The 24,086-nt window shown below is 34.3% G+C and overlaps 9 protein-coding genes and 6 pseudogenes across 15 annotated transcripts, besides 3 other annotated features; 10 read left to right on the top strand and 5 right to left on the bottom strand.

Moving 5' to 3' along the window:
* Positions 1-12,149: part of a mobile genetic element that runs on past the window's edge.
* Positions 1-13,065: part of a mobile genetic element that runs on past the window's edge.
* On the top strand, positions 634-1,174 carry TVAGG3_0453140 (annotated as a pseudogene). The gene has a single exon. A coding segment is annotated over exon 1 (541 nt).
* TVAGG3_0453130 (organellar and viral DNA polymerase type B) lies at positions 1,572-1,981 on the top strand (the record flags this gene model as incomplete). Its single annotated transcript, XM_051234697.1, has 1 exon — positions 1,572-1,981. A coding segment is annotated over one exon (410 nt), but the record flags the coding sequence as incomplete, so codon positions are not given.
* On the top strand, positions 2,070-2,897 carry TVAGG3_0453120 (KilA, N-terminal/APSES-type HTH, DNA-binding family; the record flags this gene model as incomplete). The annotated part of the gene is made up of 1 exon (XM_051234696.1): positions 2,070-2,897. One exon carries the CDS (start codon positions 2,070-2,072, stop codon positions 2,895-2,897), a length of 828 nt encoding a protein of 275 aa, XP_051104426.1.
* TVAGG3_0453110 lies at positions 3,071-3,543 on the bottom strand (annotated as a pseudogene). Its single transcript has one exon. A coding segment is annotated over exon 1 (473 nt).
* Positions 3,634-4,501, top strand: TVAGG3_0453100 (organellar and viral DNA polymerase type B; the record flags this gene model as incomplete). The annotated part of the gene is made up of 1 exon (XM_051234695.1): positions 3,634-4,501. A coding segment is annotated over one exon (868 nt), but the record flags the coding sequence as incomplete, so codon positions are not given.
* Positions 6,879-7,439, top strand: TVAGG3_0453090 (organellar and viral DNA polymerase type B; the record flags this gene model as incomplete). Its single annotated transcript, XM_051234694.1, has 1 exon — positions 6,879-7,439. The coding sequence occupies one exon, from the start codon at positions 6,879-6,881 to the stop codon at positions 7,437-7,439; it is 561 nt and encodes a 186-aa protein (XP_051104424.1).
* On the bottom strand, positions 7,500-8,062 carry TVAGG3_0453080 (annotated as a pseudogene). Its single transcript has one exon. A coding segment is annotated over exon 1 (563 nt).
* Positions 8,381-8,635, bottom strand: TVAGG3_0453070 (uncharacterized protein; the record flags this gene model as incomplete). The annotated part of the gene is made up of 1 exon (XM_051234693.1): positions 8,381-8,635. The coding sequence occupies one exon, from the start codon at positions 8,633-8,635 to the stop codon at positions 8,381-8,383; it is 255 nt and encodes an 84-aa protein (XP_051104423.1).
* TVAGG3_0453060 lies at positions 8,681-9,105 on the top strand (annotated as a pseudogene). Its single transcript has one exon. A coding segment is annotated over exon 1 (425 nt).
* On the top strand, positions 10,793-11,191 carry TVAGG3_0453050 (repellent protein 1 family; the record flags this gene model as incomplete). The annotated part of the gene is made up of 1 exon (XM_051234692.1): positions 10,793-11,191. A coding segment is annotated over one exon (399 nt), but the record flags the coding sequence as incomplete, so codon positions are not given.
* Positions 13,066-14,161: 1,096 nt separating the features above from the next.
* Positions 14,162-24,083: a mobile genetic element.
* TVAGG3_0453020 lies at positions 14,317-14,750 on the top strand (annotated as a pseudogene). The gene has a single exon. A coding segment is annotated over exon 1 (434 nt).
* On the bottom strand, positions 15,219-15,675 carry TVAGG3_0453010 (annotated as a pseudogene). Its single transcript has one exon. A coding segment is annotated over exon 1 (457 nt).
* TVAGG3_0453000 (uncharacterized protein) lies at positions 15,706-16,839 on the bottom strand (the record flags this gene model as incomplete). Its single annotated transcript, XM_051234691.1, has 1 exon — positions 15,706-16,839. A coding segment is annotated over one exon (1,134 nt), but the record flags the coding sequence as incomplete, so codon positions are not given.
* On the top strand, positions 17,787-18,041 carry TVAGG3_0452990 (uncharacterized protein; the record flags this gene model as incomplete). The annotated part of the gene is made up of 1 exon (XM_051234690.1): positions 17,787-18,041. The coding sequence occupies one exon, from the start codon at positions 17,787-17,789 to the stop codon at positions 18,039-18,041; it is 255 nt and encodes an 84-aa protein (XP_051104420.1).
* TVAGG3_0452980 (uncharacterized protein) lies at positions 18,360-18,923 on the top strand (the record flags this gene model as incomplete). Its single annotated transcript, XM_051234689.1, has 1 exon — positions 18,360-18,923. One exon carries the CDS (start codon positions 18,360-18,362, stop codon positions 18,921-18,923), a length of 564 nt encoding a protein of 187 aa, XP_051104419.1.
* Positions 24,084-24,086: the final 3 nt, after the last annotated feature.

The following is a 24,086-nucleotide window of genomic DNA, read 5'->3' as shown; positions in this document are numbered from 1 at the left end:
TTTCGTTGGATGTAAATCAGACATGAATGAGAACAGTCATGATATCATTAATGGTACCATTTATTTACACCAAAAAATAATGTTTATGTTAGAATGTTAGATCTAACACGTTTTCTAACCACTTTTCTAACATGGTCTAAAACTCTCGAAAATCATGAATTTTTGACATTTCCTTATGAAAGAAAAATAACGCTAATTTTTTCTAAGAAAAATTTTTATCTTGTATGTAAAGATATGATTTCAACAATCGGCACAACAACAATTCAAACTACAGCACCAAACTCGTTAGTCATAAATCCAACATCTATGTTAGTAGAGATGAAAAGCTTCATTCCTTCTTCATATACTTTCGAAACAAAAATCCAGAAGATAAAGCAAGAACTTTTAACAAGTAATTTAGACTGTAGTGCGAAAGATGAAACAAATGAACAGTATCTTTATGAAATGCAGGACATTATTGACCATTTACCCAAATTGCCTGAAATCCAACAACAAAAACTAACTATTCCTGAATTCGACGAAATTGAAGTCAAAACAACTGACTCAGTAGAAATAAAGAAGTTCATACGTAAAGTAAATTATGAATTCCTTGGTTTTCATTGCAACCATAAAGTTATGGACAAAGATTGCGACATGGTTTATAAGAATGTTTCTGACATATATAAATCTGAAGAATTTAAGACCTACGATAACTTTGTTTCATTAGTTGCTGAATGTGTTTGGGAAATAAGAGATAAAGATAGAAAGAGGCAAAGTATGGAACGAACAACTAAGACCCGCTATGTTTGAGATGAAGAGAGCAATTGACGCCTTAGTTGTTTTAGCAGGTCAAATTTCAATGTATAACGCAAAAATGAACCCGCAATGTTCAAAATGTAAGGCAGCGATGAGGAAATATAACTACTCCGTCAAAGAGATAGAAAGAATGAGAAACGACTATGCAGATTTAAAGAAAGAAGTAGAAAAGCCAGCAGAAGATAAAATGGACATGTTAGCATTTCTGAACAAAAATTATCCAACTGCTGACGATTTCCTTCTATCTGACGTCAAGAAGAAATATAAAGAAACCTTCGGCATTGTTAAAACATTCGATGTACTAAAAGAAGAAATAGAAGCTACAAAACTGTTTAAAGTCATGAACCATCGCAACATATACCATGTAAAACGCTTGTAAATAGTTATGTTAGAAAAGAGGTTAGAAAACGTGTTAGATCTAACATGCTAACATAAACATTATTTTTGCTGAATTCAGCACAAAATTCTGAGTAAAATGGCATATGGCTTGTGTCAAACCGTTGAGTTTTCACAAATTTTAAAAATAACGTTAGTTTTATTTTTATTTATTTTTTATTTTGTATGTAAAGACATATATGTCAAACATTGAGTTTGAAACAGTTAGAAAGATAGACAATGACACCAAATTGGTTAGAATAGGTGATTTAAACGTAAGATACTCAAAGAAATACAACAAATATTCTTTGTCAGACATTATATTTCCATCTGGAAAGAAAACACACGACTGGGTTAGAAATGCTTCAACTCAGAAAATTTTGACAAGAAATCCTGAGCTTATGATATCAGTAAGATTCTATGGAACTACAGCATATCTCATCGACAAAAGTCTTATACCAATAGTTTTGTTATGGATTGACCCAGTTGTTGGATATAACTTCATAACAAATGGTTCATTCGATACGGAACGTTGCAGTGAAGGCTTACTTTACATCGTTCAGAAACCGAAGGACTTCAACACAAAAAGATATAAGATAGGAAGAACATATAATATAACTCAAAGATATGACAGTACAGTCAATAGAGTCAAGGTTGTGTTCGTTAATGATATGAGAGCCGCAGAAACAGAACTACTCGAAAAGTTTGAGAAAATGTATGGTGCTCCCATAAAAGGTAAAGAAACGTTTGAAGTAGATGAGATAGATAAAGCTATAAATTATTTGACGAAGTTGCTGAAAAATACATGTAAAGCGTTTTATTTTTGGTCTTTTGTGAAAGATAAAAATAAAGTTAGTTTTTATTTTATTTATTTTTTTATCCTGTATGTAAAGACAGATATGTCAACATTAGAGAACACAACAACTGCTATCGTTCATGAAGTCATAAATGAAGAATACGAATACATACAGTATAACAAACAATTGAGACTCATTCGTTCTGTCAAAGACGACATGTACCAAATGCAAAGTATAATGAATGCTCTTCTTTCTACAAAGCAAGCATATCATTGGTTTGAAAACCAACAGGCTAAAGAACTTTTAGAAGAATTTCCTCATATGATTGCTTCCCTCGGAAAACCGAGGGAAGAGATTCCGTACGAAAATCGCAAGAATTTGGCACCTGGTTTGAAAGGATATTATGTTCATAGACTTTTAGTAAATGCTGTAGCAATGTGGGCTTCACCTCGTTATGCTTGTTATATTTTCATGATGTTAGATGAAATTCACAGACAAGAACGTGGAGAGATGGAAAAGAAACTTCAAGCAAAAGATGAAGTCATTGAATCCAAAGACAAAAGCATACAGAAAAGAATACCGCGTTCAGTACCAAAAGGAAAGGAAAAGAACTATAAGTATATGATTTATACTGAAGAGTTGGAGAATGAAGAAGACAGAGATATGGTTATGTTGCATTTAGTCAGAAGAAACAACAAAGCTTTTACGACCTTGCTAAAATATATAAAATCTGACAGAAACTGGTTCTATCGTGAAAACTTACCGATTTCAATGACACCGAATGAGCAAATAAAAGAAATTGTCAAAAATACTCTTCCTCAAACACACTATGACATCAAAGGTTGCACAATACTTACATTCAAAGAAGACTTAACATTACTGAAGGAAAAAATAACAGAATATTTCGATAACTTCAAAGAGGAAGAATGAAGTCACGACAACATTAACGAAGAAGTCACGACAACATTAACGAAGAAGTCACGACAACATTAACGAAGAAGTCACGACAACATTAACGAAGAAGTCACGACAACATTAACGAAGAGAGAATGAGGTGAAAAAACAGGTGAAATCTCACCTCTTCACCAAAAATATATTTTTGCTTAAATGACGTCAGGGTCAATTTCTTCAACCATTTCACTTCCTTCGTCAATGTCAATAGAAGCTTCTTCAACCTTTGGTAAGAACTTTTGTATAACATCTTTGTTCGTTATTGTTTTCAGAGATGAAGAATAATATTTCACATTTGTTTCACCCTTCTTATATTCTTTCTGTTCGAAAGATTCATAGCAATACTGAAGAAGTCAATGTTGGAGTTCTTTATAACAGTATAATGAGTATCTTTGACATTCACGAAGAAACCCTTTTGTTTCAAAACTACTGCTAACTCTTGTGAAGTATAACGTTTGCGGTCAATGACAATAGCTAATGGTCTGACATACTGACCGAACTTAGATTCTTTCACAAACTTCTTGTTAAAGATAACATTGACGTTTGAAGCATTATTGAACTCATTCTTGATGACAGTAGCGAGAGCATTGTATGAAAAGAACTTGCAATCTTGCATGTGTTTCATTAAAATAAAAATATTAAATTATTTTGAAAAATAACTTAAAAAAAATGTAATCTAATTTTTCAAAAAATATTTTTTTATTTCCTACTAAAGATGTATCGGAAGTTGTCTAAGTTAGAACACTCGGAAATAAAACAACTTCTTACAGAAGCTAATATAGATGTTGCAAAGCATTACACAACAAACAAAAAGGCACTCGCTGACATCCTCAATGACTATAATGGTGAAATAACTTATGATAGAATTCATGAGTTCATAAAGCCGCAACGCGGCGAGGACGAAGTCCATGCAAGAGCATTTCCTTTAAATGACGTTGCTATTGACTTATATCATAGACGTTCAATACCACATGAAGTAAGAAGAGAAATGTTTGACATAACAAAGCCGCATGACGGCGCGGGCGTAGCCCATGCAAACGTTGGTGAAACAAGAAGAAGAGACGACACACTGAAACAACAGAGAAGAGAGATGTTTAAAAGTGCTATAGAACAAGTTCGCAAAGCTAACGATGTCATTCGTTCCATTGACGACAAACCAAAAGAAGGTGAGAGATGGTTAAAGAAAGATGAAGAAAATAGGAAGAGGAATGTGAAGTCAGGCAATAGACTCATTGACTTTAACATCGAAGCTTTAGATGAACCAAACAGAGACTACTTACACAAACATTTCGGTAAGGTTTTCATGAGACTCTTAGAGAAAATTAAAATAAACTCCCAACAGAGATGGATGGTATGTTATAAACTTGGTGGAAAGTATGAATGTTCTACGTTAAACCTCAATAATATTGGAACATTACTACATCAGCTCTTGAAGGAGAACTTTATATCAGAGATAGAAGCAAATGCTGCAGGTATTGTTGAAATGCACTATGACTTCTTCTTGACAAACATAAAGAATCTTACTGAAATAAAGATGTATGATTTAACAGAATATGAAGGCTTAACGATGTCAGATGTAAAGAAAGGCAAACCAAAAAAGAGACCATATAGAGATGAAAGCACACTGACAAATGACCAGAAAGCCATTTTGGAAGCTCTTAAGCAAACAGGAAACCCAGCACTTATAGAAAGCTTTTGGAAAGATAATGGTGAAAAGAAGTTTTATAAGAAGAGAAGCGGGCAGTTCTGGAAGTATCTTTGCACATTACCTATAAATCTTGAACGCTACCAAATCTTCAATGAACTGAACAAAAGAACTGCAACACTTATGACAGAAGATAACTGCTTCGTTTATGCTTGCATTCAGGCTGGAGTAAATGAAGAAACTATTGACCACATGAGAGAAGTCATTCGTGTTAGAGACTTTCCTCAAAGTAAAGTACAAGAAATTTCTGACGCAACTGGTATAGCATTTAATGTTACCATTGGTTATTTCAATGACTCAAGACATAATGAAATAAAGAGATATATACCAAAAGAATGCGAAACTGTTAGAACTATTGACTTACTTCTTGTTGAAGACCACTACATGCTAAATGAAAGACTTCCAATGACAACATATTTCATTCGAAACTATATAGAAATCTTGAAGGAGTGTGGTGGAATGAACATTGAAAAACAGATGAAAATATATACAAAGAGAGAAGATAAATATGTAGTTCGTTATGATAGAACAACACCGTTATGGGATGTTATGAAAACATTGTGGGAGTGCAAATATTTCGAACCTATTTCTTATGGAGAACTTTTCACATATACTACTGACTTATATAAACAGAACCTTGCACCATTTAAAGATTTGACATATGCTCCAAAGTATTGTGTACAACTGAAGAAGAAAGCAGAGTCAAAAGAAGTAAATAAAGCTAAATGTAAATTCATTCCTGAGCACGTTTTCTTTGCTGACTTTGAGTGTAGTACGGATGGCTTTCATAAAGCTTTTAACATCTGTTATGACAGTGAAGATGGTTCAGTTAGTGAAAGTATTTGGGGTCAAAACTGTGCAACAGAATTTTTGGAAAGACTTCCTGACAAGAGTTTAATATATTTCCATAACCTCAGTTATGACATAAACTTCATCTTAAGACACATGACAGAAGTGAAAGGAACTCCCATCATTAAAGGTTCACGAACAATGCAAATAACTGGTTTATATAAAGGACGGGCAATTATTATAAAAGACTCTTACAGTGTTATAAATAAGAAGCTTAAACTATTTCCTGCTATGTTTAACTTACAAACAGGACCGAAAGAAGTATTTCCATATAACTACTACAGCAGTGTTTTGTTAGCAAATGACAACAGAACTGGTGTCATTTCTGAAGCATGTAAGTTTATCCATGATGCAGATACATTTATGAAGAACATAGATTCCATCAAAGGTTGCAGAATAGATGAAAACCACTTCGACTTAGAAAAATATAGCACGTTTTACTGCAAACAAGATGTAAGAATTTTAAGAGAAGGTTTTGTAAAGTTCCGCAATGACTTATTGAAAGAGTTTGATTTAAACGTTTATGACTACGTTAGTATTTGTTCTATTGCTAACAAATTGTTTGAGAACAGAGTATACTTCCCGAATGGAAATCTTTATGACCTCTCAAATAAACCAAGAGAATTTATTTCGAGATGCATTCAAGGTGGAAGATGTATGTTGTCAGATAACATGAAACAAAAGAGCAAAAAGAAACTCATTGCTGACTTCGACACTGTTTCATTATATCCTTCAGCTATAGCAAGACTTTATACTTTAGAAGGTATTCCAAAAGTATTGAAGGAAGAAATGTTAAGCACAGAGTATCTCATGAGACATTTATTCGATGACGACCAAAAGGAACCCATTGGTGAAAAGTTTATGTCTGGCTTCTTTGTTCTCATTAAGATAACAGAGATTGGTATACCCAGACACTTTCATTTAATAGTTTGCGACCCTGAACTAAATCCAGAACTTAACGTTCCAAGAAGTTCAAACACTTGCTGTCTCATGTATGTTGACCATATAACATTACAAGACCTCATAAAATATCAAGGTGTCAAATGTGAAGTGTTGCAAGGATACTATTACGATGGAAACAGAGATATGAGAATAAGAGATGAAGTAAAGAAGTTGTTTGAGTTAAGGTTAAAGTATAAGAAAGAAGAAAACCCCTTACAAGAAATTATAAAACTCATTCTGAACAGCATTTATGGCAAAACTATTCTATCTCCTATTGAGTCAAAAATAACCATAGTAATGACAAAGATGCTATAAGATATGCTATAAGAAATTACAACCATATAGTGAAGTTCGAAGGTTTGGATGGTTCAGATAAAACTATTTTCAAGCTAACGAAAAGCATTTGCAGACACTTTAACTTCTGTCCACTTGGTGTTAATATTCTGTCTATGTCAAAACGTATTATGAATGAAGTATTCTGTACTGCAGAGGACATGGGACTTCAAATCTTTTACCAGGATACCGACAGTATGCACTTATATAATGAAGACATCCCAAAGCTTGCAGCAGAGTTTAAGAAGAGATACGGTAGAGAACTTATAGGAAAGAACCTTGGTCAATTTCATAGCGACTTTGCAGAAATAACACCTGGAAAACAAAGTTTAGCTTATAAAAGTATTTTCTGTGGAAAGAAGACCTACATAGACTTACTCACTAACGATTTAAATGAAGTTGCATTTCACTGCAGAATGAAAGGCGTGAAGCAAGATGTTATTGCTTTAACCGCTAATGAAATGTTTCCTGAAGCTATACAATGCTATTACAATGAAGATAAGAACATTCACATACCTGTTGGAACATATGACAAAGACTCTGAGTTCAGTTTAATGAAACTTTACAAAGCACTTTATGATGGTCAAGAGATTGCATTCGACTTATGTAAGTCATGTCAACCTTGCTTTGCTGAAAAGTTCAACTTTTCAATAACGACTAAAACAAGCTTTATTCGTAAGTTGAAGTTCTGAGGTCATTTATTTTTGTCAGCAATGAGGTCATTCGTGATAAAAATAAAGCTAGCGTAGATTTTACAATACTGCGATGGTAGAGTTTAAGAGTTGTGCTTCAATGTAGAGACAGTCCTTCCCATCTGGAGGCAAGAACACTGGACATTTATGGTCATGAGTGGAGAACATGTCTATCCAAAACTCACGATTGAAGCCAGTTAATTTATAGTATTTAGGGTTAGGAAGTGGTGAAGTTCTTGTATGACCAATGAACTCATTTTCAACGCCTTTGGCTATATTAGAGTAAAGTATTGCTTGCTTTCTATCCCAAATGCCAGGTGTTACAATCTTTGAAAATTCATTTTTCCTCGGAAGCATTGCATCATAATTGAAAACATTCTTAAAATCATCACTTGGTTCGGAGATTTGAAATCTTATACGTAATGGATTTTCTTTCTTTTAGCGACTTCATTGAATGGTGAGAATACAATGAATTGACAGTCATGAGTTCCATCTTCATTTTCATTAAATTCATAATGAAAGTCTATAAGTTGTGGCTGACTACCTTCTTCTTTCAGTTGTGCAAGAAACTCACGTAAAGGCTGTAAAGTTTGTACTTCAATGTTGAACTTTTTCTCGAACATCTCATTAAATGAAATCATACATTGTTGCAATGTTGTATCGTCTTTAAAGTATTTGTATATGTGAATGTTTTGGGCGCTTAAAGACTGTTCGTCATTTTCTATCTCGACTTGAAGTATAAAGTCAACCTTTCTGAAAGCACGTGTTATATACATAGATGTTATGCCAATGTACTTCTCTTCATTTATGTTCACAATCCAGTCTGTTGGAAACTTAAACGTTACTCTGTTCCCCTTTATTTTGACGTCAGGGTTTTCACTACTGAACGCAACAGATAAAGGTATTTGTCTATACATTTAATTCGGATAAAAATAAACCATTTACTCTTTCTTTGCTTCAGCTTCTTTAGCTTTTGCTTCTTCTCTAGCTTTTTTCGCCAGCAAACGTGGGTTCTTCTGTCTTCCAGCAGCTAATGCAGCTAGTTGTTTTTCACTAAGTTTTCTCTTTGGTCTCTCTGGCTTTTGTTCTTGTTTTTGTTCCTTCAGTTCGGATAAAATTTGCTCACGAATTTCTTTCTTCAATGCTTCAACATCTATGACCCCTTGGGTCTTGTCCGTAGGGCTTGTCTGAGTCATTTGACTGCAGATAAAAAACAAAATTAAAACTTTAACCGATGTAAAATGAGCTTGTCAAAATCAGAGCGAGAGTCTATTATATTAAATGACGCAAGAGGAATACAACATCCTTTCTATTATGTAAGTCAGAGTAAAGATGGTAAAATATACGTAAGAAAAAGAAAGGTTCCATTAGCGAATGCAGAGAGCGACAACATTAAGGTGCATGGCAAGGGTGAAGCCCATATAAAACCTTCTATTCAAACTGAAAAGTCAATAGAACAAGAAGAAAAGAAGCCAGATGTTCTTTCAATAACGAACCAAGAGCTTATTGCAAAGTTCGTGAATTTCATTGAAAAACAAACCGAGTCAAAGAACCTGACCCACCAGTGAAAGAAGTTGAGACAAAAGAGAATGTACAGTTCATTGAAAATGTCAAGAAACAACTTCCACCACGAATGCCAAGAAGAAGAGTGAGAATAATGAAGTAAATAGATATTTTTATCTGAAGTAAATACATGCAGAACGAACAGTTAAACGAATTTACTCCAGCAGAGCATATTCATCAGATTCGCTCATATTTCGATATCATAGACAATGCAGTTCAAATTGGTGACACTAATAGAAAATATTCTGACGCAAAGATTCCATCACAACCTGGAACTGCTAAAGATAACACATGGGTAACATTCAATCTCTCACCTCCTGGTGAAAATATGTTGGACCTTTACAATACATTCATTACGTATAAAATGGAAGGTCAATTTATTGCAGATAAAGAAATTGGTTCAGGTTCCAATAAAACAAACCCACCAGGATTTTGGATTGGTTTCGATGACGCTTTCTATGCAGTTGCTGGATATCAAATCCTTGCAAATGGTCGTATCGTATATTCTCAAGACAACGCAAGAGAAGAAGCATATATAACTTCAAACTCACAAACTACCGAACAAATAAAGAAAGTAGATGTTTTCTCAAAGACTCGACATGAAGATGTATGGAGTCATTCGGGAACATGCAGAACAGGACAAATTGTTAGTGGTCCAATTACAGCAGGAAAATCATTTGATTTTAAGCTTCGTTTAAGAATTCCTGTTAGAAGATTCCTTCCATTAGAAGCTATATTTATTCCTGCATTTTGCAGGAAACATTCAGCTTAAAGTAAAGTTCAGTAGCGACGCCTTACAATGCACATCTATATCTGTAAATGATATCATTGCTTTCAATCCAACTCTTAAAGTTGCATTTGCTTCAGATTCAAATCCACCGACAAATAAATTTGTTCCATGGAATGAACCATTCACTATGATAACGAAGGCAGTAGAAGCTAGTGGAACAGTTACTATTACAACTGTAACCCAGCAACTATTTCGAACAAAGATGGATTTTAATGAATGTTTCATTCATCCAAAGTCATTCTCTTTAGACCCTAACATTTATACAGAACTTGTAGAACATTATACAAACGAGGCTTTATGTTTTCCTGTTAAAGTTATGGATTGGATTCCTATGGACGGTTCATTCTCAAAGAATACAGATAGTTCAAGTGCAACATTTACAGCAGCTTATACGCCTATTAATGTTAAAAGTATTTGGGCACTATTTAGAAAGAAAGACAACTATTATGTTAATTTTGAGAACCCTAAGTTTAAATATCTTCAGCTTTCCATGGGAGCTTATGGAAATATGCCTGCAGAACCTGAAAAATCATATGGACCTGTATTTTATGAAATGGTTGCGAACGCTGCAATACAAACAATGATATGATAGGATTTAATGAAGATGTTATGAGGTCATTGGTGGATGATGGTAGTGTGGAACATAAATGGGATAGCTATGACAACACACATTTCTTATGTGGTTTTCCAACAGAAGTGGACTTTTGCTTCCAGCAAGGTCAAACATCTACTGCTCCAATAACATACAAATTGTCTGTTAAAGGACCTATTGAACTAGCAACTGAAAACGTACCAAAGCCACTTATTGGATTTATGAGGGATTGTTGCTTTGCCATTCAGGTGCGTGCTAATGGCATACCCATAATAAGATTAGATGACTATAACTTAGCCACGGACGACAGTGAGGAATAAAGGATGAACGTTTATTTTTAAAGCTTATAAATGAGTTCTTCATCAAGCTCTCGTGAACCTTCACCATCTGAAACAAACTTTACCAAACGATTATGGAGCACCTATTGAATATTTCTTACGAGCTGCACAATGGCAAAGAGCAGTCTCACCAAGGTTAGGTGTTCCACCAGCTCCTGTCAAAAATAGCATTTGGTCAAGTCCTTATATAAGATATGGTCTCCCACTAGGTTTGCTAGCTACAGCAGGAGCAGTTATGATGTTGAAAAGAAATAAAGCAAATGTTATAAATAATACTGAAGTAGCTGAAGTTAAACAAACTCCAACACCTTCGTCAAAACCAACGCCTTCACAAGCAAAACCTTCAATGACTCCTGAACCTATGGAAGTACAAACTCCTGTTCAAAAGTCAACTCCTAAACCGACTCCAACATTTAAACCAGAACCTACTCCTCAAATAAATCGTAAAACTCCTGCGTTTCCTTACTGAAAAAATAACGTTATTTTTATTTTATTAAATTTTTATTTGATTGAAATGACGACTAAAGTCACTGAAGCAATGAAACAAAAGTTTTTGGTAGAATACATTAAATCAGGAACTTCCAGAAGGTTTTTACGTTCATACTATGAAGGATGGTAGAGTTCAGTTTAGAAAGATAAAGCAACCATTAGATAGAGAAGGTAATTTTGAGAAAGATTAAACTTCATGAGGACAACATTGCTGAACTTAAGAAGAAGTTAGAAGAGTTGGAGAAAGGAAGAGAGTTATAAAGTAATGAATTCAACAGGTTAGAAATGAGGTTAGAAAACGTGTTAGATCTAACATTCTAACATAAACATTATTTTTGTGCTATGTTTTCATACGTGTGAGGGTGGTGATATCATTAATTTTAAGTTTATTTTTTAAATAATTTTTATTTTATTTTGGATGTAAATGACAGAACAAAAGCAACTCATTCGAATTCCACAGTATAACAAACATACATTTAAACATTTATTCTTCCTTCCTGAGCATAACATGTTCTTTCAAATACATCCGAGACCAGTTGACTTTTCATTGACTGTTTATAAAGATAGAAATAGTTATATCATTAAACCATACGATGACGAAGGTAAGTTATGTAAATTGTACGTTAAGAAGTTAGAGAAAGTTTATGGCTTCAAGTATGACTACAATAGGGTTAACACTGATGATGAAGATATTGAGGAAAATTTATGAGAACATTAGTGAAGTTGTTAGTGAGAACGATAGTGAGAACGTTTATTTTTACATTAGTGAGTTCGTTAGTGAAGTGAAGTGGGTGGTGGTTTTGTAAATATTTAAGGTTAAGTTAGTGTTGTCGTTTGTGTTGTAAAATATACGTTAACGGTTTTGTAAAGTGTCAAATTCACAAGTATTGCGTATGGAGGAACGCAGTGCCTCCATACACGAGACTTGTATACTAACTATAATATTCTCTTGTATACTTTCTTCTATTTTTACGAACACGAATGTGAGTACCTGTCGGGTTCCCATTGTTGTCATAGTCAATAGTATTTTCATATGGGTCGCGTTTAGGTATTTCTATTTTTACTTTGTCTCCTTTCTGAAGTTTGAAGCCCGGCATTCTTTCTTGTTTGTCTCTTTTGACTAAATTATTAAATATATAGTCTTTCTCTAAGTCGGGGTTGTTTTTCATTTCTTCGGGGGAGTGGTTTCCCAAACCTTTTTGTTTACGGTTATTGTAAATATTTAAAACTTGTCTCATCTTTGCCATGGAGAAGTGTCTATATTTGTCGTCATATGACATTTCATTTGCTTCACCACCTTGTGGTTGGTTTAAGTCTCTTAACATTTTTATACAACCGTCAATGACACCAAGAGCAGAATGGTTTTGGTCGACAATGAAATATTGTTTACATTTTTTGAACGCAGATAGTTTTTAATATCGTCTGATTTGAAAGAACTTTCACAGTCAGATGTCAGTTTTGTTGGATGGTATTTGTCAACGAATATTGTCAAAGCAGTTTTCACATCTAAAATATTTTTGGACCATAATGGTATGGCTTCACAGTACTTGTGTTTTGACCAACAAATATTAGCCAGTATGGAGGTCCATCTTCTCTATACCTCGGAATGTTTTCCAAGATATCCATAAACCAAGCATTTGGTGTTGAACTAAAGATTTTTATCATGAGTGCTTTTTTTGTTGCCTTAGAAACATAGGGGTCCTTGTTTGGATTCGTCATTTTTTAACCCATAAGAAATGGTTTATTGGCGCATTAGCAGGAGTCGCATCTAGATTTTTACCCGCAGTGGGAACAATAGCCAGAGGTGTATTTGGAGTTGGAAGGAAGATTTTGAGTACATTAGGTATACTTAAAGAGAAAGCACAACCTATTATACAAACTGTACAGAAAGGTTGGGATGTAGCACGAGATGCAACAAATCTTATTCCAAATCCTGAAACAAGAGGAAAAGTTCAAGGATGGATGGACAATGTAGGAAGACAAGCAGGAAATTATTATAACAAAGCAAATGACTACTATAACCAAGCAGGACACTATATGGACCAAGGTGAAAGATTCTTTAACAGAGGATATAACCATGCACAACAGTGGGTAAACAATAACCAACCGCAACCACCTCAAACTTGGGAATGTAAAATTTTTTACTGAGATGAAATGAAACAATACAGCATTGAGACAAATGGGTTCAAGATGGATTTGTCGGCTTCCAGCAGTTACACAACGTGTTTGTCAAGTTCTTCCTATACCTCAGGAAGTTTTAGCCGACTTAAAAACCTCAACAACCAGTTGAAAACAAACCAAACTAAATTTTTTACTGAGATGAAATGACCGAAGAAGTTGAAACGGTAGATTGACACCACAAACAAAAAGTTCAGAACCATTGTCAAAACCTGTCAAAGAACTTACAGATGAAGAGAAAAATTCAATAATAGAAAGTGCCAGGTCTGGAAATACAAACTCTAACTACAAAGTCACTTTTCATAAAAATGGAACGGCAAGTATCTCAAAAAAGAAACAGACTCTCACAAATAAAAATATTGAAGTCTGAAGGAGCTTTCGAGACAACAGATGGAAAAGTTTACTTCACTGACCAACAGTTCATTATAGAACATCTCATTGACTTAGAGTCGAAATATTCTAAACTTTACAACAAACACAAAAAGTTGAAAGGAAAACAAAAACAAATGGCATATGATATTTATGAAGATGTTGACGACACAACTGTTCCTGCAAGTGAAGTAAAGTCAGAGGAACCGAAAAGTGACGAAAAAACCGATAGAAGAAGAAACCAAAAACTGAAGATAAACCAAAACCAAAGTTTAGTTTCCAAACTAAACCAAGTCAACCTTCATTAGCTGGTATGGGTTGGCGTCAAAGACTTATGGCAGCAGGCGGTTATGTTAGTTAGTATGACTATGTTGGGTACGGCGGCACTGCGTTCCACCTTACCCAACATAACCTTAAATATTTACAAAACCATCTGACACATAAACGACTTCACTAACGACTTCACTAACGACTTCACTAACGAATTCACTACCATCCTCACTAAATAAAAAATAACCTTATTTTTATTTTTTTTAATTTTTTATTTCATTACAAGACATGTCCGACTACATTTACTATGACTCTTTCCCAGAACGTTTCCGTGAACTATTCAAAACTCAAGTAAAACTGAGAAACATGCATTTTAACAAAGACAGACCCATTGACGATGAAAGAAACCCTGAATATATTACAATCCCTTATGACGCAAAGTTCATTGCATACATTCCTTATGTCGCAGAGGAACGAAAACTATTTCAACAAAGAACAAAAATTATTTCTGGAGCGATGAAAAAAATTGCCTTATCTACATAAATGCATACTTAAATAAAGCTACATATTGTACAAAAGAAGGTTGGACTGGATTTGAGCTCTACATATACGACGACGATGGAAACAGACGTTGTGTATACCCATACGATAATATGTACCATTGTTTTCATCAAGCATTAAACGAATACATAGTCAGTAAGGGTCTCATTCCTGCTGAGTAGAAATGTTATATTTTTGTTCCCACATTTATTTAAAAATTAATGATATCACCACCCTCACACGTATGAAAACATAGCACAAAAATAATGTTTATGTTAGAATGTTAGATCTAACACGTTTTCTAACCTCATTTCTAACCTAGCCGCAAAGCGGCTCTGACCCTTTGGGTCTGTTGAATTCATTGCTTTATAACTCTCTTCCTTTCTCCAACTCTTCTAACTTCTTCTTAAGTTCAGCAATGTTGTCCTCATGAAGTTTAATCTTTCTCAAAATTCCTTCTCTATCTAATGGTTGCTTTATCTTTCTAAACTGAACTCTACCATCCTTCATAGTATGAACGTAAAAACCTTCTGGAATAATTCCTGATTTAATGTATTCTACCAAAAACTTTTGTTTCATTGCTTCAGTGACTTTAGTCGTCATTTCAATCAAATAAAAATGTTCAAATAAAATAAAAATAACGTTATTTTTCAGTAAGGAAACGCAGGAGTTTTACGATTTATTTGAGGCGTAGGTTCTGGTTTAAATGTTGGAGTCGGTTTAGGAGTTGACTTTTGAACAGGAGTTTGTACTTCATAGGTTCAGGAGTCATTGAAGGTTTTGCTTGTGAAGGCGTTGGTTTTGACGAAGGTGTTGGAGTTTGTTTAACTTCAGCTACTTCAGTATTATTTATAACATTTGCTTTATTTCTTTTCAACATCATAACTGCTCCTGCTGTAGCTAGCAAACCTAGTGGGAGACCATATCTTATATAAGGACTTGACCAAATGCTATTTTTGACAGGAGCTGGTGGAACACCTAACCTTGGTGAACTGCTCTTTGCCATTGTGCAGCTCGTAAGAAATATTCAATAGGTGCTCCATAATCGTTTGGTAAAGTTTGTTTCATAGATGGTGAAGGTTCACGAGAGCTTGATGAAGAACTCATTTATAAGCTTTAAAAATAAACGTTCATCCTTTATTCCTCACTGTCGTCAGTTGCTAAGTTATAGTCGTCAAGTCTTATTATTGGTATGCCTGACTGTCTTACTTGTATTGCAAAGCAACAATCCCTCATAAATCCAATAAGTGGCTTTGGTACATTTTCAGTTGCTAGTTCAATAGGTCCTTTAACAGACAATTTGTATGTTATTGGAGCAGTAGATGTTTGACCTTGCTGGAAGCAAAAGTCCACTTCTGTTGGAAAACCACATAAGAAATGTGTGTTGTCATAGCTATCCCATTTATGTTCCACACTACCATCATCCACCAATGACCTCATAACATCTTCATTAAATCCTATCATATCATTGTTTGTATTGCAAGCGTTCGCAACCATTTCATAAAATACAGGTCCATATGATTTTTCAGGTTCTGCAGGCATATTTCCATAAGCTCCCATGGAAAGCTGAAGATATTTAAACTTAGGGTTCTCAAAATTAACATAATAGTTGTCTTTCTTTCTAAATAGTGCCCAAATACTTTTAACATTAATAGGCGTATAAGCTGCTGTAAATGTTGCACTTGAACTATCTGTATTCTTTGAGAATGAACCGTCCATAGGAATCCAATCCATAACTTTAACAGGAAAACATAAAGCCTCGTTTGTATAATGTTCTACAAGTTCTGTATAAATGTTAGGGTCTAAAGAGAATGACTTTGGATGAATGAAACATTCATTAAAATCCATCTTTGTTCGAAATAGTTGCTGGGTTACAGTTGTAATAGTAACTGTTCCACTAGCTTCTACTGCCTTCGTTATCATAGTGAATGGTTCATTCCATGGAACAAATTTATTTGTCGGTGGATTTGAATCTGAAGCAAATGCAACTTTAAGAGTTGGATTGAAAGCAATGATATCATTTACAGATATAGATGTGCATTGTAAGGCGTCGCTACTGAACTTTACTTTAAGCTGAATGTTTCCTGCAAAAGCTGGAATAAATCGAATAGCTTCTAATGGAAGGAATCTTCTAACAGGAATTCTTAAACGAAGCTTAAAATCAAATGATTTTCCTGCTGTAATTGGACCACTAACAATTTGTCCTGTTCTGCATGTTCCCGAATGACTCCATACATCTTCATGTCGAGTCTTTGAGAAAACATCTACTTTCTTTATTTGTTCGGTAGTTTGTGAGTTTGAAGTTATATATGCTTCTTCTCTTGCGTTGTCTTGAGAATATACGATACGACCATTTGCAAGGATTTGATATCCAGCAACTGCATAGAAAGCGTCATCGAAACCAATCCAAAATCCTGGTGGGTTTGTTTTATTGGAACCTGAACCAATTTCTTTATCTGCAATAAATTGACCTTCCATTTTATACGTAATGAATGTATTGTAAAGGTCCAACATATTTTCACCAGGAGGTGAGAGATTGAATGTTACCCATGTGTTATCTTTAGCAGTTCCAGGTTGTGATGGAATCTTTGCGTCAGAATATTTTCTATTAGTGTCACCAATTTGAACTGCATTGTCTATGATATCGAAATATGAGCGAATCTGATGAATATGCTCTGCTGGAGTAAATTCGTTTAGCTGTTCGTTCTGCATGTATTTACTTCAGATAAAAATATCTATTTACTTCATTATTCTCACTCTTCTTCTTGGTATTCGTGGTGGAAGTTGTTTCTTGACATTTTCAATGAACTGTACATTCTCTTTTGTCTCAACTTCTTTCACTGGCGGGTCAGGGTTCTTTGACTCGGTTTGTTTTTCAATGAAATTCACGAACTTTGCAATAAGCTCTTGGTTCGTTATTGAAAGTACATCTGGCTTCTTTTCTTCTGGTTCTATTGACTTTTCAGTTTGAACAGAAGGTTTTATATGGGCTTCGTGGACTTCACCCTTGCCATGCACCTTAATGTTGTCGCTCTCTGCATTCGCTAATGGACCTTTCTTTTTCTTACGTATATTTTACCATCTTTACTCTGACTTACGTAATAGAAAGGATGTTGTATTCCTCTTGCGTCATTTAATATAATAGACTCTCGCTCTGATTTTGACAAGCTCATTTTACATCGGTTAAAGTTTTAATTTAGTTTTTTATCTGCAGTCAAATGACTCAGACAAGCCCTACGGACAAGACCCAAGGTGTCATAGATGTTGAAGCATTGAAGAAAGAAATTCGCGAGCAAATTTTATCCGAACTGAAGGAACAAAAACAAGAACAAAAGCCAGAGAGACCAAAGAGAAAACTTAGTGAAAAACAACTAGCTGCATTAGCTGCTGGAAGACAGAAGAACCCACGTTTGCTGGCGAAAAAAGCTAGAGAAGAAGCAAAAGCTAAAGAAGCTGAAGCAAAGAAAGAGTAAATGGTTTATTTTTATCCGAATTAAATGTATAGACAAATACCTTTAACTGTTGCGTTCAGTAGTGAAAACCCTGACGTCAAAATAAAGGGGAACAGAGTAACGTTTAAGTTTCCAACAGACTGGATTGTGAACATAAATGAAGAGAAGTACATTGGCATAACATCTATGTATATAACACGTGCTTTCAGAAAGGTTGACTTTATACTTCAAGTCGAGATAGAAAATGACGAACAGTCTTTAAGCGCCCAAAACATTCACATATACAAATACTTTAAAGACGATACAACATTGCAACAATGTATGATTTCATTTAATGAGATGTTCGAGAAAAAGTTCAACATTGAAGTACAAACTTTACAGCCTTTACGTGAGTTTCTTGCACAACTGAAAGAAGAAGGTAGTCAGCCACAACTTATAGACTTTCATTATGAATTTAATGAAAATGAAGATGGAACTCATGACTGTCAATTCATTGTATTCTCACCATTCAATGAAGTCGCTAAAAAGAAAGAAAATCCATTACGTATAAGATTTCAAATCTCCGAACCAAGTGATGATTTTAAGAATGTTTTCAATTATGATGCAATGCTTCCGAGGAAAAATGAATTTTCAAAGATTGTAACACCTGGCATTTGGGATAGAAAGCAAGCAATACTTTACTCTAATATAGCCAAAGGCGTTGAAAATGAGTTCATTGGTCATACAAGAACTTCACCACTTCCTAACCCTAAATACTATAAATTAACTGGCTTCAATCGTGAGTTTTGGATAGACATGTTCTCCACTCATGACCATAAATGTCCAGTGTTCTTGCCTCCAGATGGGAAGGACTGTCTCTACATTGAAGCACAACTCTTAAACTCTACCATCGCAGTATTGTAAAATCTACGCTAGCTTTATTTTTATCACGAATGACCTCATTGCTGACAAAAATAAATGACCTCAGAACTTCAACTTACGAATAAAGCTTGTTTTAGTCGTTATTGAAAAGTTGAACTTTTCAGCAAAGCAAGGTTGACATGACTTACATAAGTCGAATGCAATCTCTTGACCATCATGAAGTGCTTTGTAAAGTTTCATTAAACTGAACTCAGAGTCTTTGTCATATGTTCCAACAGGTATGTGAATGTTCTTATCTTCATTGTAATAGCATTGTATAGCTTCAGGAAACATTTCATTAGCGGTTAAAGCAATAACATCTTGCTTCACGCCTTTCATTCTGCAGTGAAATGCAACTTCATTTAAATCGTTAGTGAGTAAGTCTATGTAGGTCTTCTTTCCACAGAAAATACTTTTATAAGCTAAACTTTGTTTTCCAGGTGTTATTTCTGCAAAGTCGCTATGAAATTGACCAAGGTTCTTTCCTATAAGTTCGCGACCATATCTCTTCTTAAACTCTGCTGCAAGCTTTGGGATGTCTTCATTATATAAGTGCATACTGTCGGTATCCTGGTAAAAGATTTGAAGTCCCATGTCCTCTGCAGTACAGAATACTTCATTCATAATACGTTTTGACATAGACAGAATATTAACACCAAGTGGACAGAAGTTAAAGTGTCTGCAAATGCTTTTCGTTAGCTTGAAAATAGTTTTATCTGAACCATCCAAACCTTCGAACTTCACTATATGGTTGTAATTTCTTATAGCATATCTTATAGCATCTTTGTCATCTACTATGGTTATTTTTGACTCAATAGGAGATAGAATAGTTTTGCCATAAATGCTGTTCAGAATGAGTTTTATAATTTCTTGTAAGGGGTTTTCTTCTTTCTTATACTTTAACCTTAACTCAAACAACTTCTTTACTTCATCTCTTATTCTCATATCTCTGTTTCCATCGTAATAGTATCCTTGCAACACTTCACATTTGACACCTTGATATTTTATGAGGTCTTGTAATGTTATATGGTCAACATACATGAGACAGCAAGTGTTTGAACTTCTTGGAACGTTAAGTTCTGGATTTAGTTCAGGGTCGCAAACTATTAAATGAAAGTGTCTGGGTATACCAATCTCTGTTATCTTAATGAGAACAAAGAAGCCAGACATAAACTTTTCACCAATGGGTTCCTTTTGGTCGTCATCGAATAAATGTCTCATGAGATACTCTGTGCTTAACATTTCTTCCTTCAATACTTTTGGAATACCTTCTAAAGTATAAAGTCTTGCTATAGCTGAAGGATATAATGAAACAGTGTCGAAGTCAGCAATGAGTTTCTTTTTGCTCTTTTGTTTCATGTTATCTGACAACATACATCTTCCACCTTGAATGCATCTCGAAATAAATTCTCTTGGTTTATTTGAGAGGTCATAAAGATTTCCATTCGGGAAGTATACTCTGTTCTCAAACAATTTGTTAGCAATAGAACAAATACTAACGTAGTCATAAACGTTTAAATCAAACTCTTTCAATAAGTCATTGCGGAACTTTACAAAACCTTCTCTTAAAATTCTTACATCTTGTTTGCAGTAAAACGTGCTATATTTTTCTAAGTCGAAGTGGTTTTCATCTATTCTGCAACCTTTGATGGAATCTATGTTCTTCATAAATGTATCTGCATCATGGATAAACTTACATGCTTCAGAAATGACACCAGTTCTGTTGTCATTTGCTAACAAAACACTGCTGTAGTAGTTATATGGAAATACTTCTTTCGGTCCTGTTTGTAAGTTAAACATAGCAGGAAATAGTTTAAGCTTCTTATTTATAACACTGTAAGAGTCTTTTATAATAATTGCCCGTCCTTTATATAAACCAGTTATTTGCATTGTTCGTGAACCTTTAATGATGGGAGTTCCTTTCACTTCTGTCATGTGTCTTAAGATGAAGTTTATGTCATAACTGAGGTTATGGAAATATATTAAACTCTTGTCAGGAAGTCTTTCCAAAAATTCTGTTGCACAGTTTTGACCCCAAATGCTTTCACTAACTGAACCATCTTCACTGTCATAACAGATGTTAAAAGCTTTATGAAAGCCATCCGTACTACACTCAAAGTCAGCAAAGAAAACGTGCTCAGGTATGAACTTACATTTAGCTTTATTTACTTCTTTTGACTCTGCTTTCTTCTTCAGTTGTACACAATACTTTGGAGCATATGTCAAATCTTTAAATGGTGCAAGGTTCTGTTTATATAAGTCAGTCGTATATGTGAAAAGTTCTCCATAAGAAATAGGTTCAAAATATTTGCACTCCCACAATGTTTTCATAACATCCCATAGCGGTGTAGTTCTATCCATGCGAACTACATATTTATCTTCTCTCTTTGTATATATTTTCATCTGTTTTCAATGTTCATTCCACCACACTCCTTCAAGATTTCTATATAGTTTCGAATGAAATATGTTGTCATTGGAAGTCTTTCATTTAGCATGTAGTGGTCTTCAACAAGAAGTAAGTCAATAGTTCGAACAGTTTCACATTCTTTTGGTATGTATCTCTTTATTTCATTATGTCTTGAGTCATTGAAGTAACCAATGGTAACATTAAATGCTATACCTGTTGCGTCAGAAATTTCTTGTACTTTACTTTGAGGAAAGTCTCTAACACGAATGACTTCTCTCATGTGGTCAATAGTTTCTTCATTTACTCCAGCCTGAATGCAAGCATAAACGAAACAATTGTCCTGTCATAAGTGTTGCAGTTCTTTTGTTCAGTTCATTGAAGATTTGGTAGCGTTCAAGATTTATAGGTAATGTGCAAAGATACTTCCAGAACTGACCGCTTCTCTTCTTATAAAACTTCTTTTCACCATTATCTTTCCAAAAGCTTTCTATAAGTGCTGGGTTTCCTGTTTGCTTAAGAGCTTCCAAAATGGCTTTCTGGTCATTTGTCAGTGTGCTTTCATCTCTATATGGTCTCTTTTTTGGTTTGCCTTTCTTTACATCTGACATCGTTAAGCCTTCATATTCTGTTAAATCATACATCTTTATTTCGTAAGATTCTTTATGTTTGTCAAGAAGAAGTCATAGTGCATTTCAACAATACCTGCAGCATTTGCTTCTATCTCTGATATAAAGTTCTCCTTCAAGAGCTGATGTAGTAATGTTCCAATATTATTGAGGTTTAACGTAGAACATTCATACTTTCCACCAAGTTTATAACATACCATCCATCTCTGTTGGGAGTTTATTTTAATTTTCTCTAAGAGTCTCATGAAAACCTTACCGAAATGTTTGTGTAAGTAGTCTCTGTTTGGTTCATCTAAAGCTTCGATGTTAAAGTCAATGAGTCTATTGCCTGACTTCACATTTCTCTTCCTATTTCTTCATCTTTCTTTAACCATCTCTCACCTTCTTTTGGTTTGTCGTCAATGGAACGAATGACATTATTAGCTTTGCGAACTTGTTCTATAGCACTTTTAAACATCTCTCTTCTCTGTTGTTTCAGTGTGTCATCTCTCTTTCGTGTTTCACCAACGTTTGCATTTGTTATGTCAAACATTTCTCTTCTTACTTCATGTGGTACAGCTCTTCTTGTTTCACCAACGTTTGCATTTGTTATGTCAAACATCTCTTGACGAACGTCATGTGAAAGAGCTTTACGAGTATGACCAACGTTTGCATTTGTTATGTCAAACATTTCTCTTCTTACTTCATGAGGTATTGAACGTCTATGATATAAGTCAATAGCAACGTCATTTAAAGGAAATGCTCTTGCATGGACTTCGTCCTCGCCGCGTTGCGGCTTTATGAACTCATGAATTCTATCATAAGTTATTTCACCATTATAGTCATTGAGGATGTCAGCGAGTGCCTTTTTGTTTGTTGTGTAATGCTTTGCAACATCTATATTAGCTTCTGTAAGAAGTTGTTTTATTTCCGAGTGTTCTAACTTAGACAACTTCCGATACATCTTTAGTAGGAAATAAAAAAATATTTTTTGAAAAAATTAGATTAGATTTTTTTAAGTTATTTTTCAAAATAATTTAATATTTTTATTTTAATGAAACACATGCAAGATTGCAAGTTCTTTTCATACAATGCTCTCGCTACTGTCATCAAGAATGAGTTCAAAATGCTTCAAACGTCAATGTTATCTTTAACAAGAAGTTTGTGAAAGAATCTAAGTTTGGTCAGTATGTCAGACCATTAGCTATTGTCATTGACCGCAAACGTTATACTTCACAAGAGTTAGCAGTAGTTTTGAAACAAAAGGGTTTCTTCGTGAATGTCAAAGATACTCATTATACTATTATAAAGAACTCCAACATTGACTTCTTCAGTATTGCTATGAATCTTTCCGAACAGAAAGAATATAAGAAGGGTGAAACAAATGTGAAATATTATTCTTCATCTCTGAAAACAATAACGAACAAAGATGTTATAAAAAGTTCTTACCAAAAGGTTGAAGAAGCTTCTATTGACATTGACGAAGGAAGTGAAATGGTTGAAGAAATTGACCCTGAACGTCATTTAAGCAAAAATATATTTTTTTGGTGAAGAGGTGAGATTTCACCTGTTTTTTTTCACCTCATTCTCTCTTCGTTAATGTTGTCGTGACTTCTTCGTTAATGTTGTCGTGACTTCATTCTTCCTCTTTGAAGTTATCGAAATATTCTGTTATTTTTTCCTTCAGTATGTTAAGTCTTCTTTGAATGTAAGTATTGTGCAACCTTTGATGTCATAGTGTGTTTGAGGAAGAGTTTTTTGACAATTTCCTTTATTTGCTCATTCGGTGTCATTGAAATCGGTAAGTTTTCACGATAGAACCAGTTTCTGTCAGATTTATATATTTTAGCAAGGTCATAAAAGCTTTTGTTTGTTTCTTCTGACTAAATGCAACATAACCATATCTTTATCTTCTTTCTTTCTCCAACTCTTCAGTATATATCATATACTTATAAACTCTTTTCCTTTCCTTTTGGTACCGAAACGTGGTATTCTTTTCTGTATGCTTTTGTCTTTGGATTCAATGACTTCATCTTTTGCTTGAAGTTTCTTTTCCATCTCTCCACGTTCTGCTTTATATAGTTCATCTAACATCATGAAAATATAACAAGCATAACGAGGTGAAGCCCACATTGCTACAGCATTTACTAAAGT

The sequence above is a fragment of the Trichomonas vaginalis genome, chromosome V, assembly GCF_026262505.1.
Source record: "Trichomonas vaginalis G3 chromosome V, whole genome shotgun sequence".
NCBI lineage: Eukaryota > Parabasalia > Trichomonadida > Trichomonadidae > Trichomonas > Trichomonas vaginalis.
Note: the sequence above shows the minus strand (reverse complement) of the source record. Positions and strands in the feature narration are given on the sequence as shown.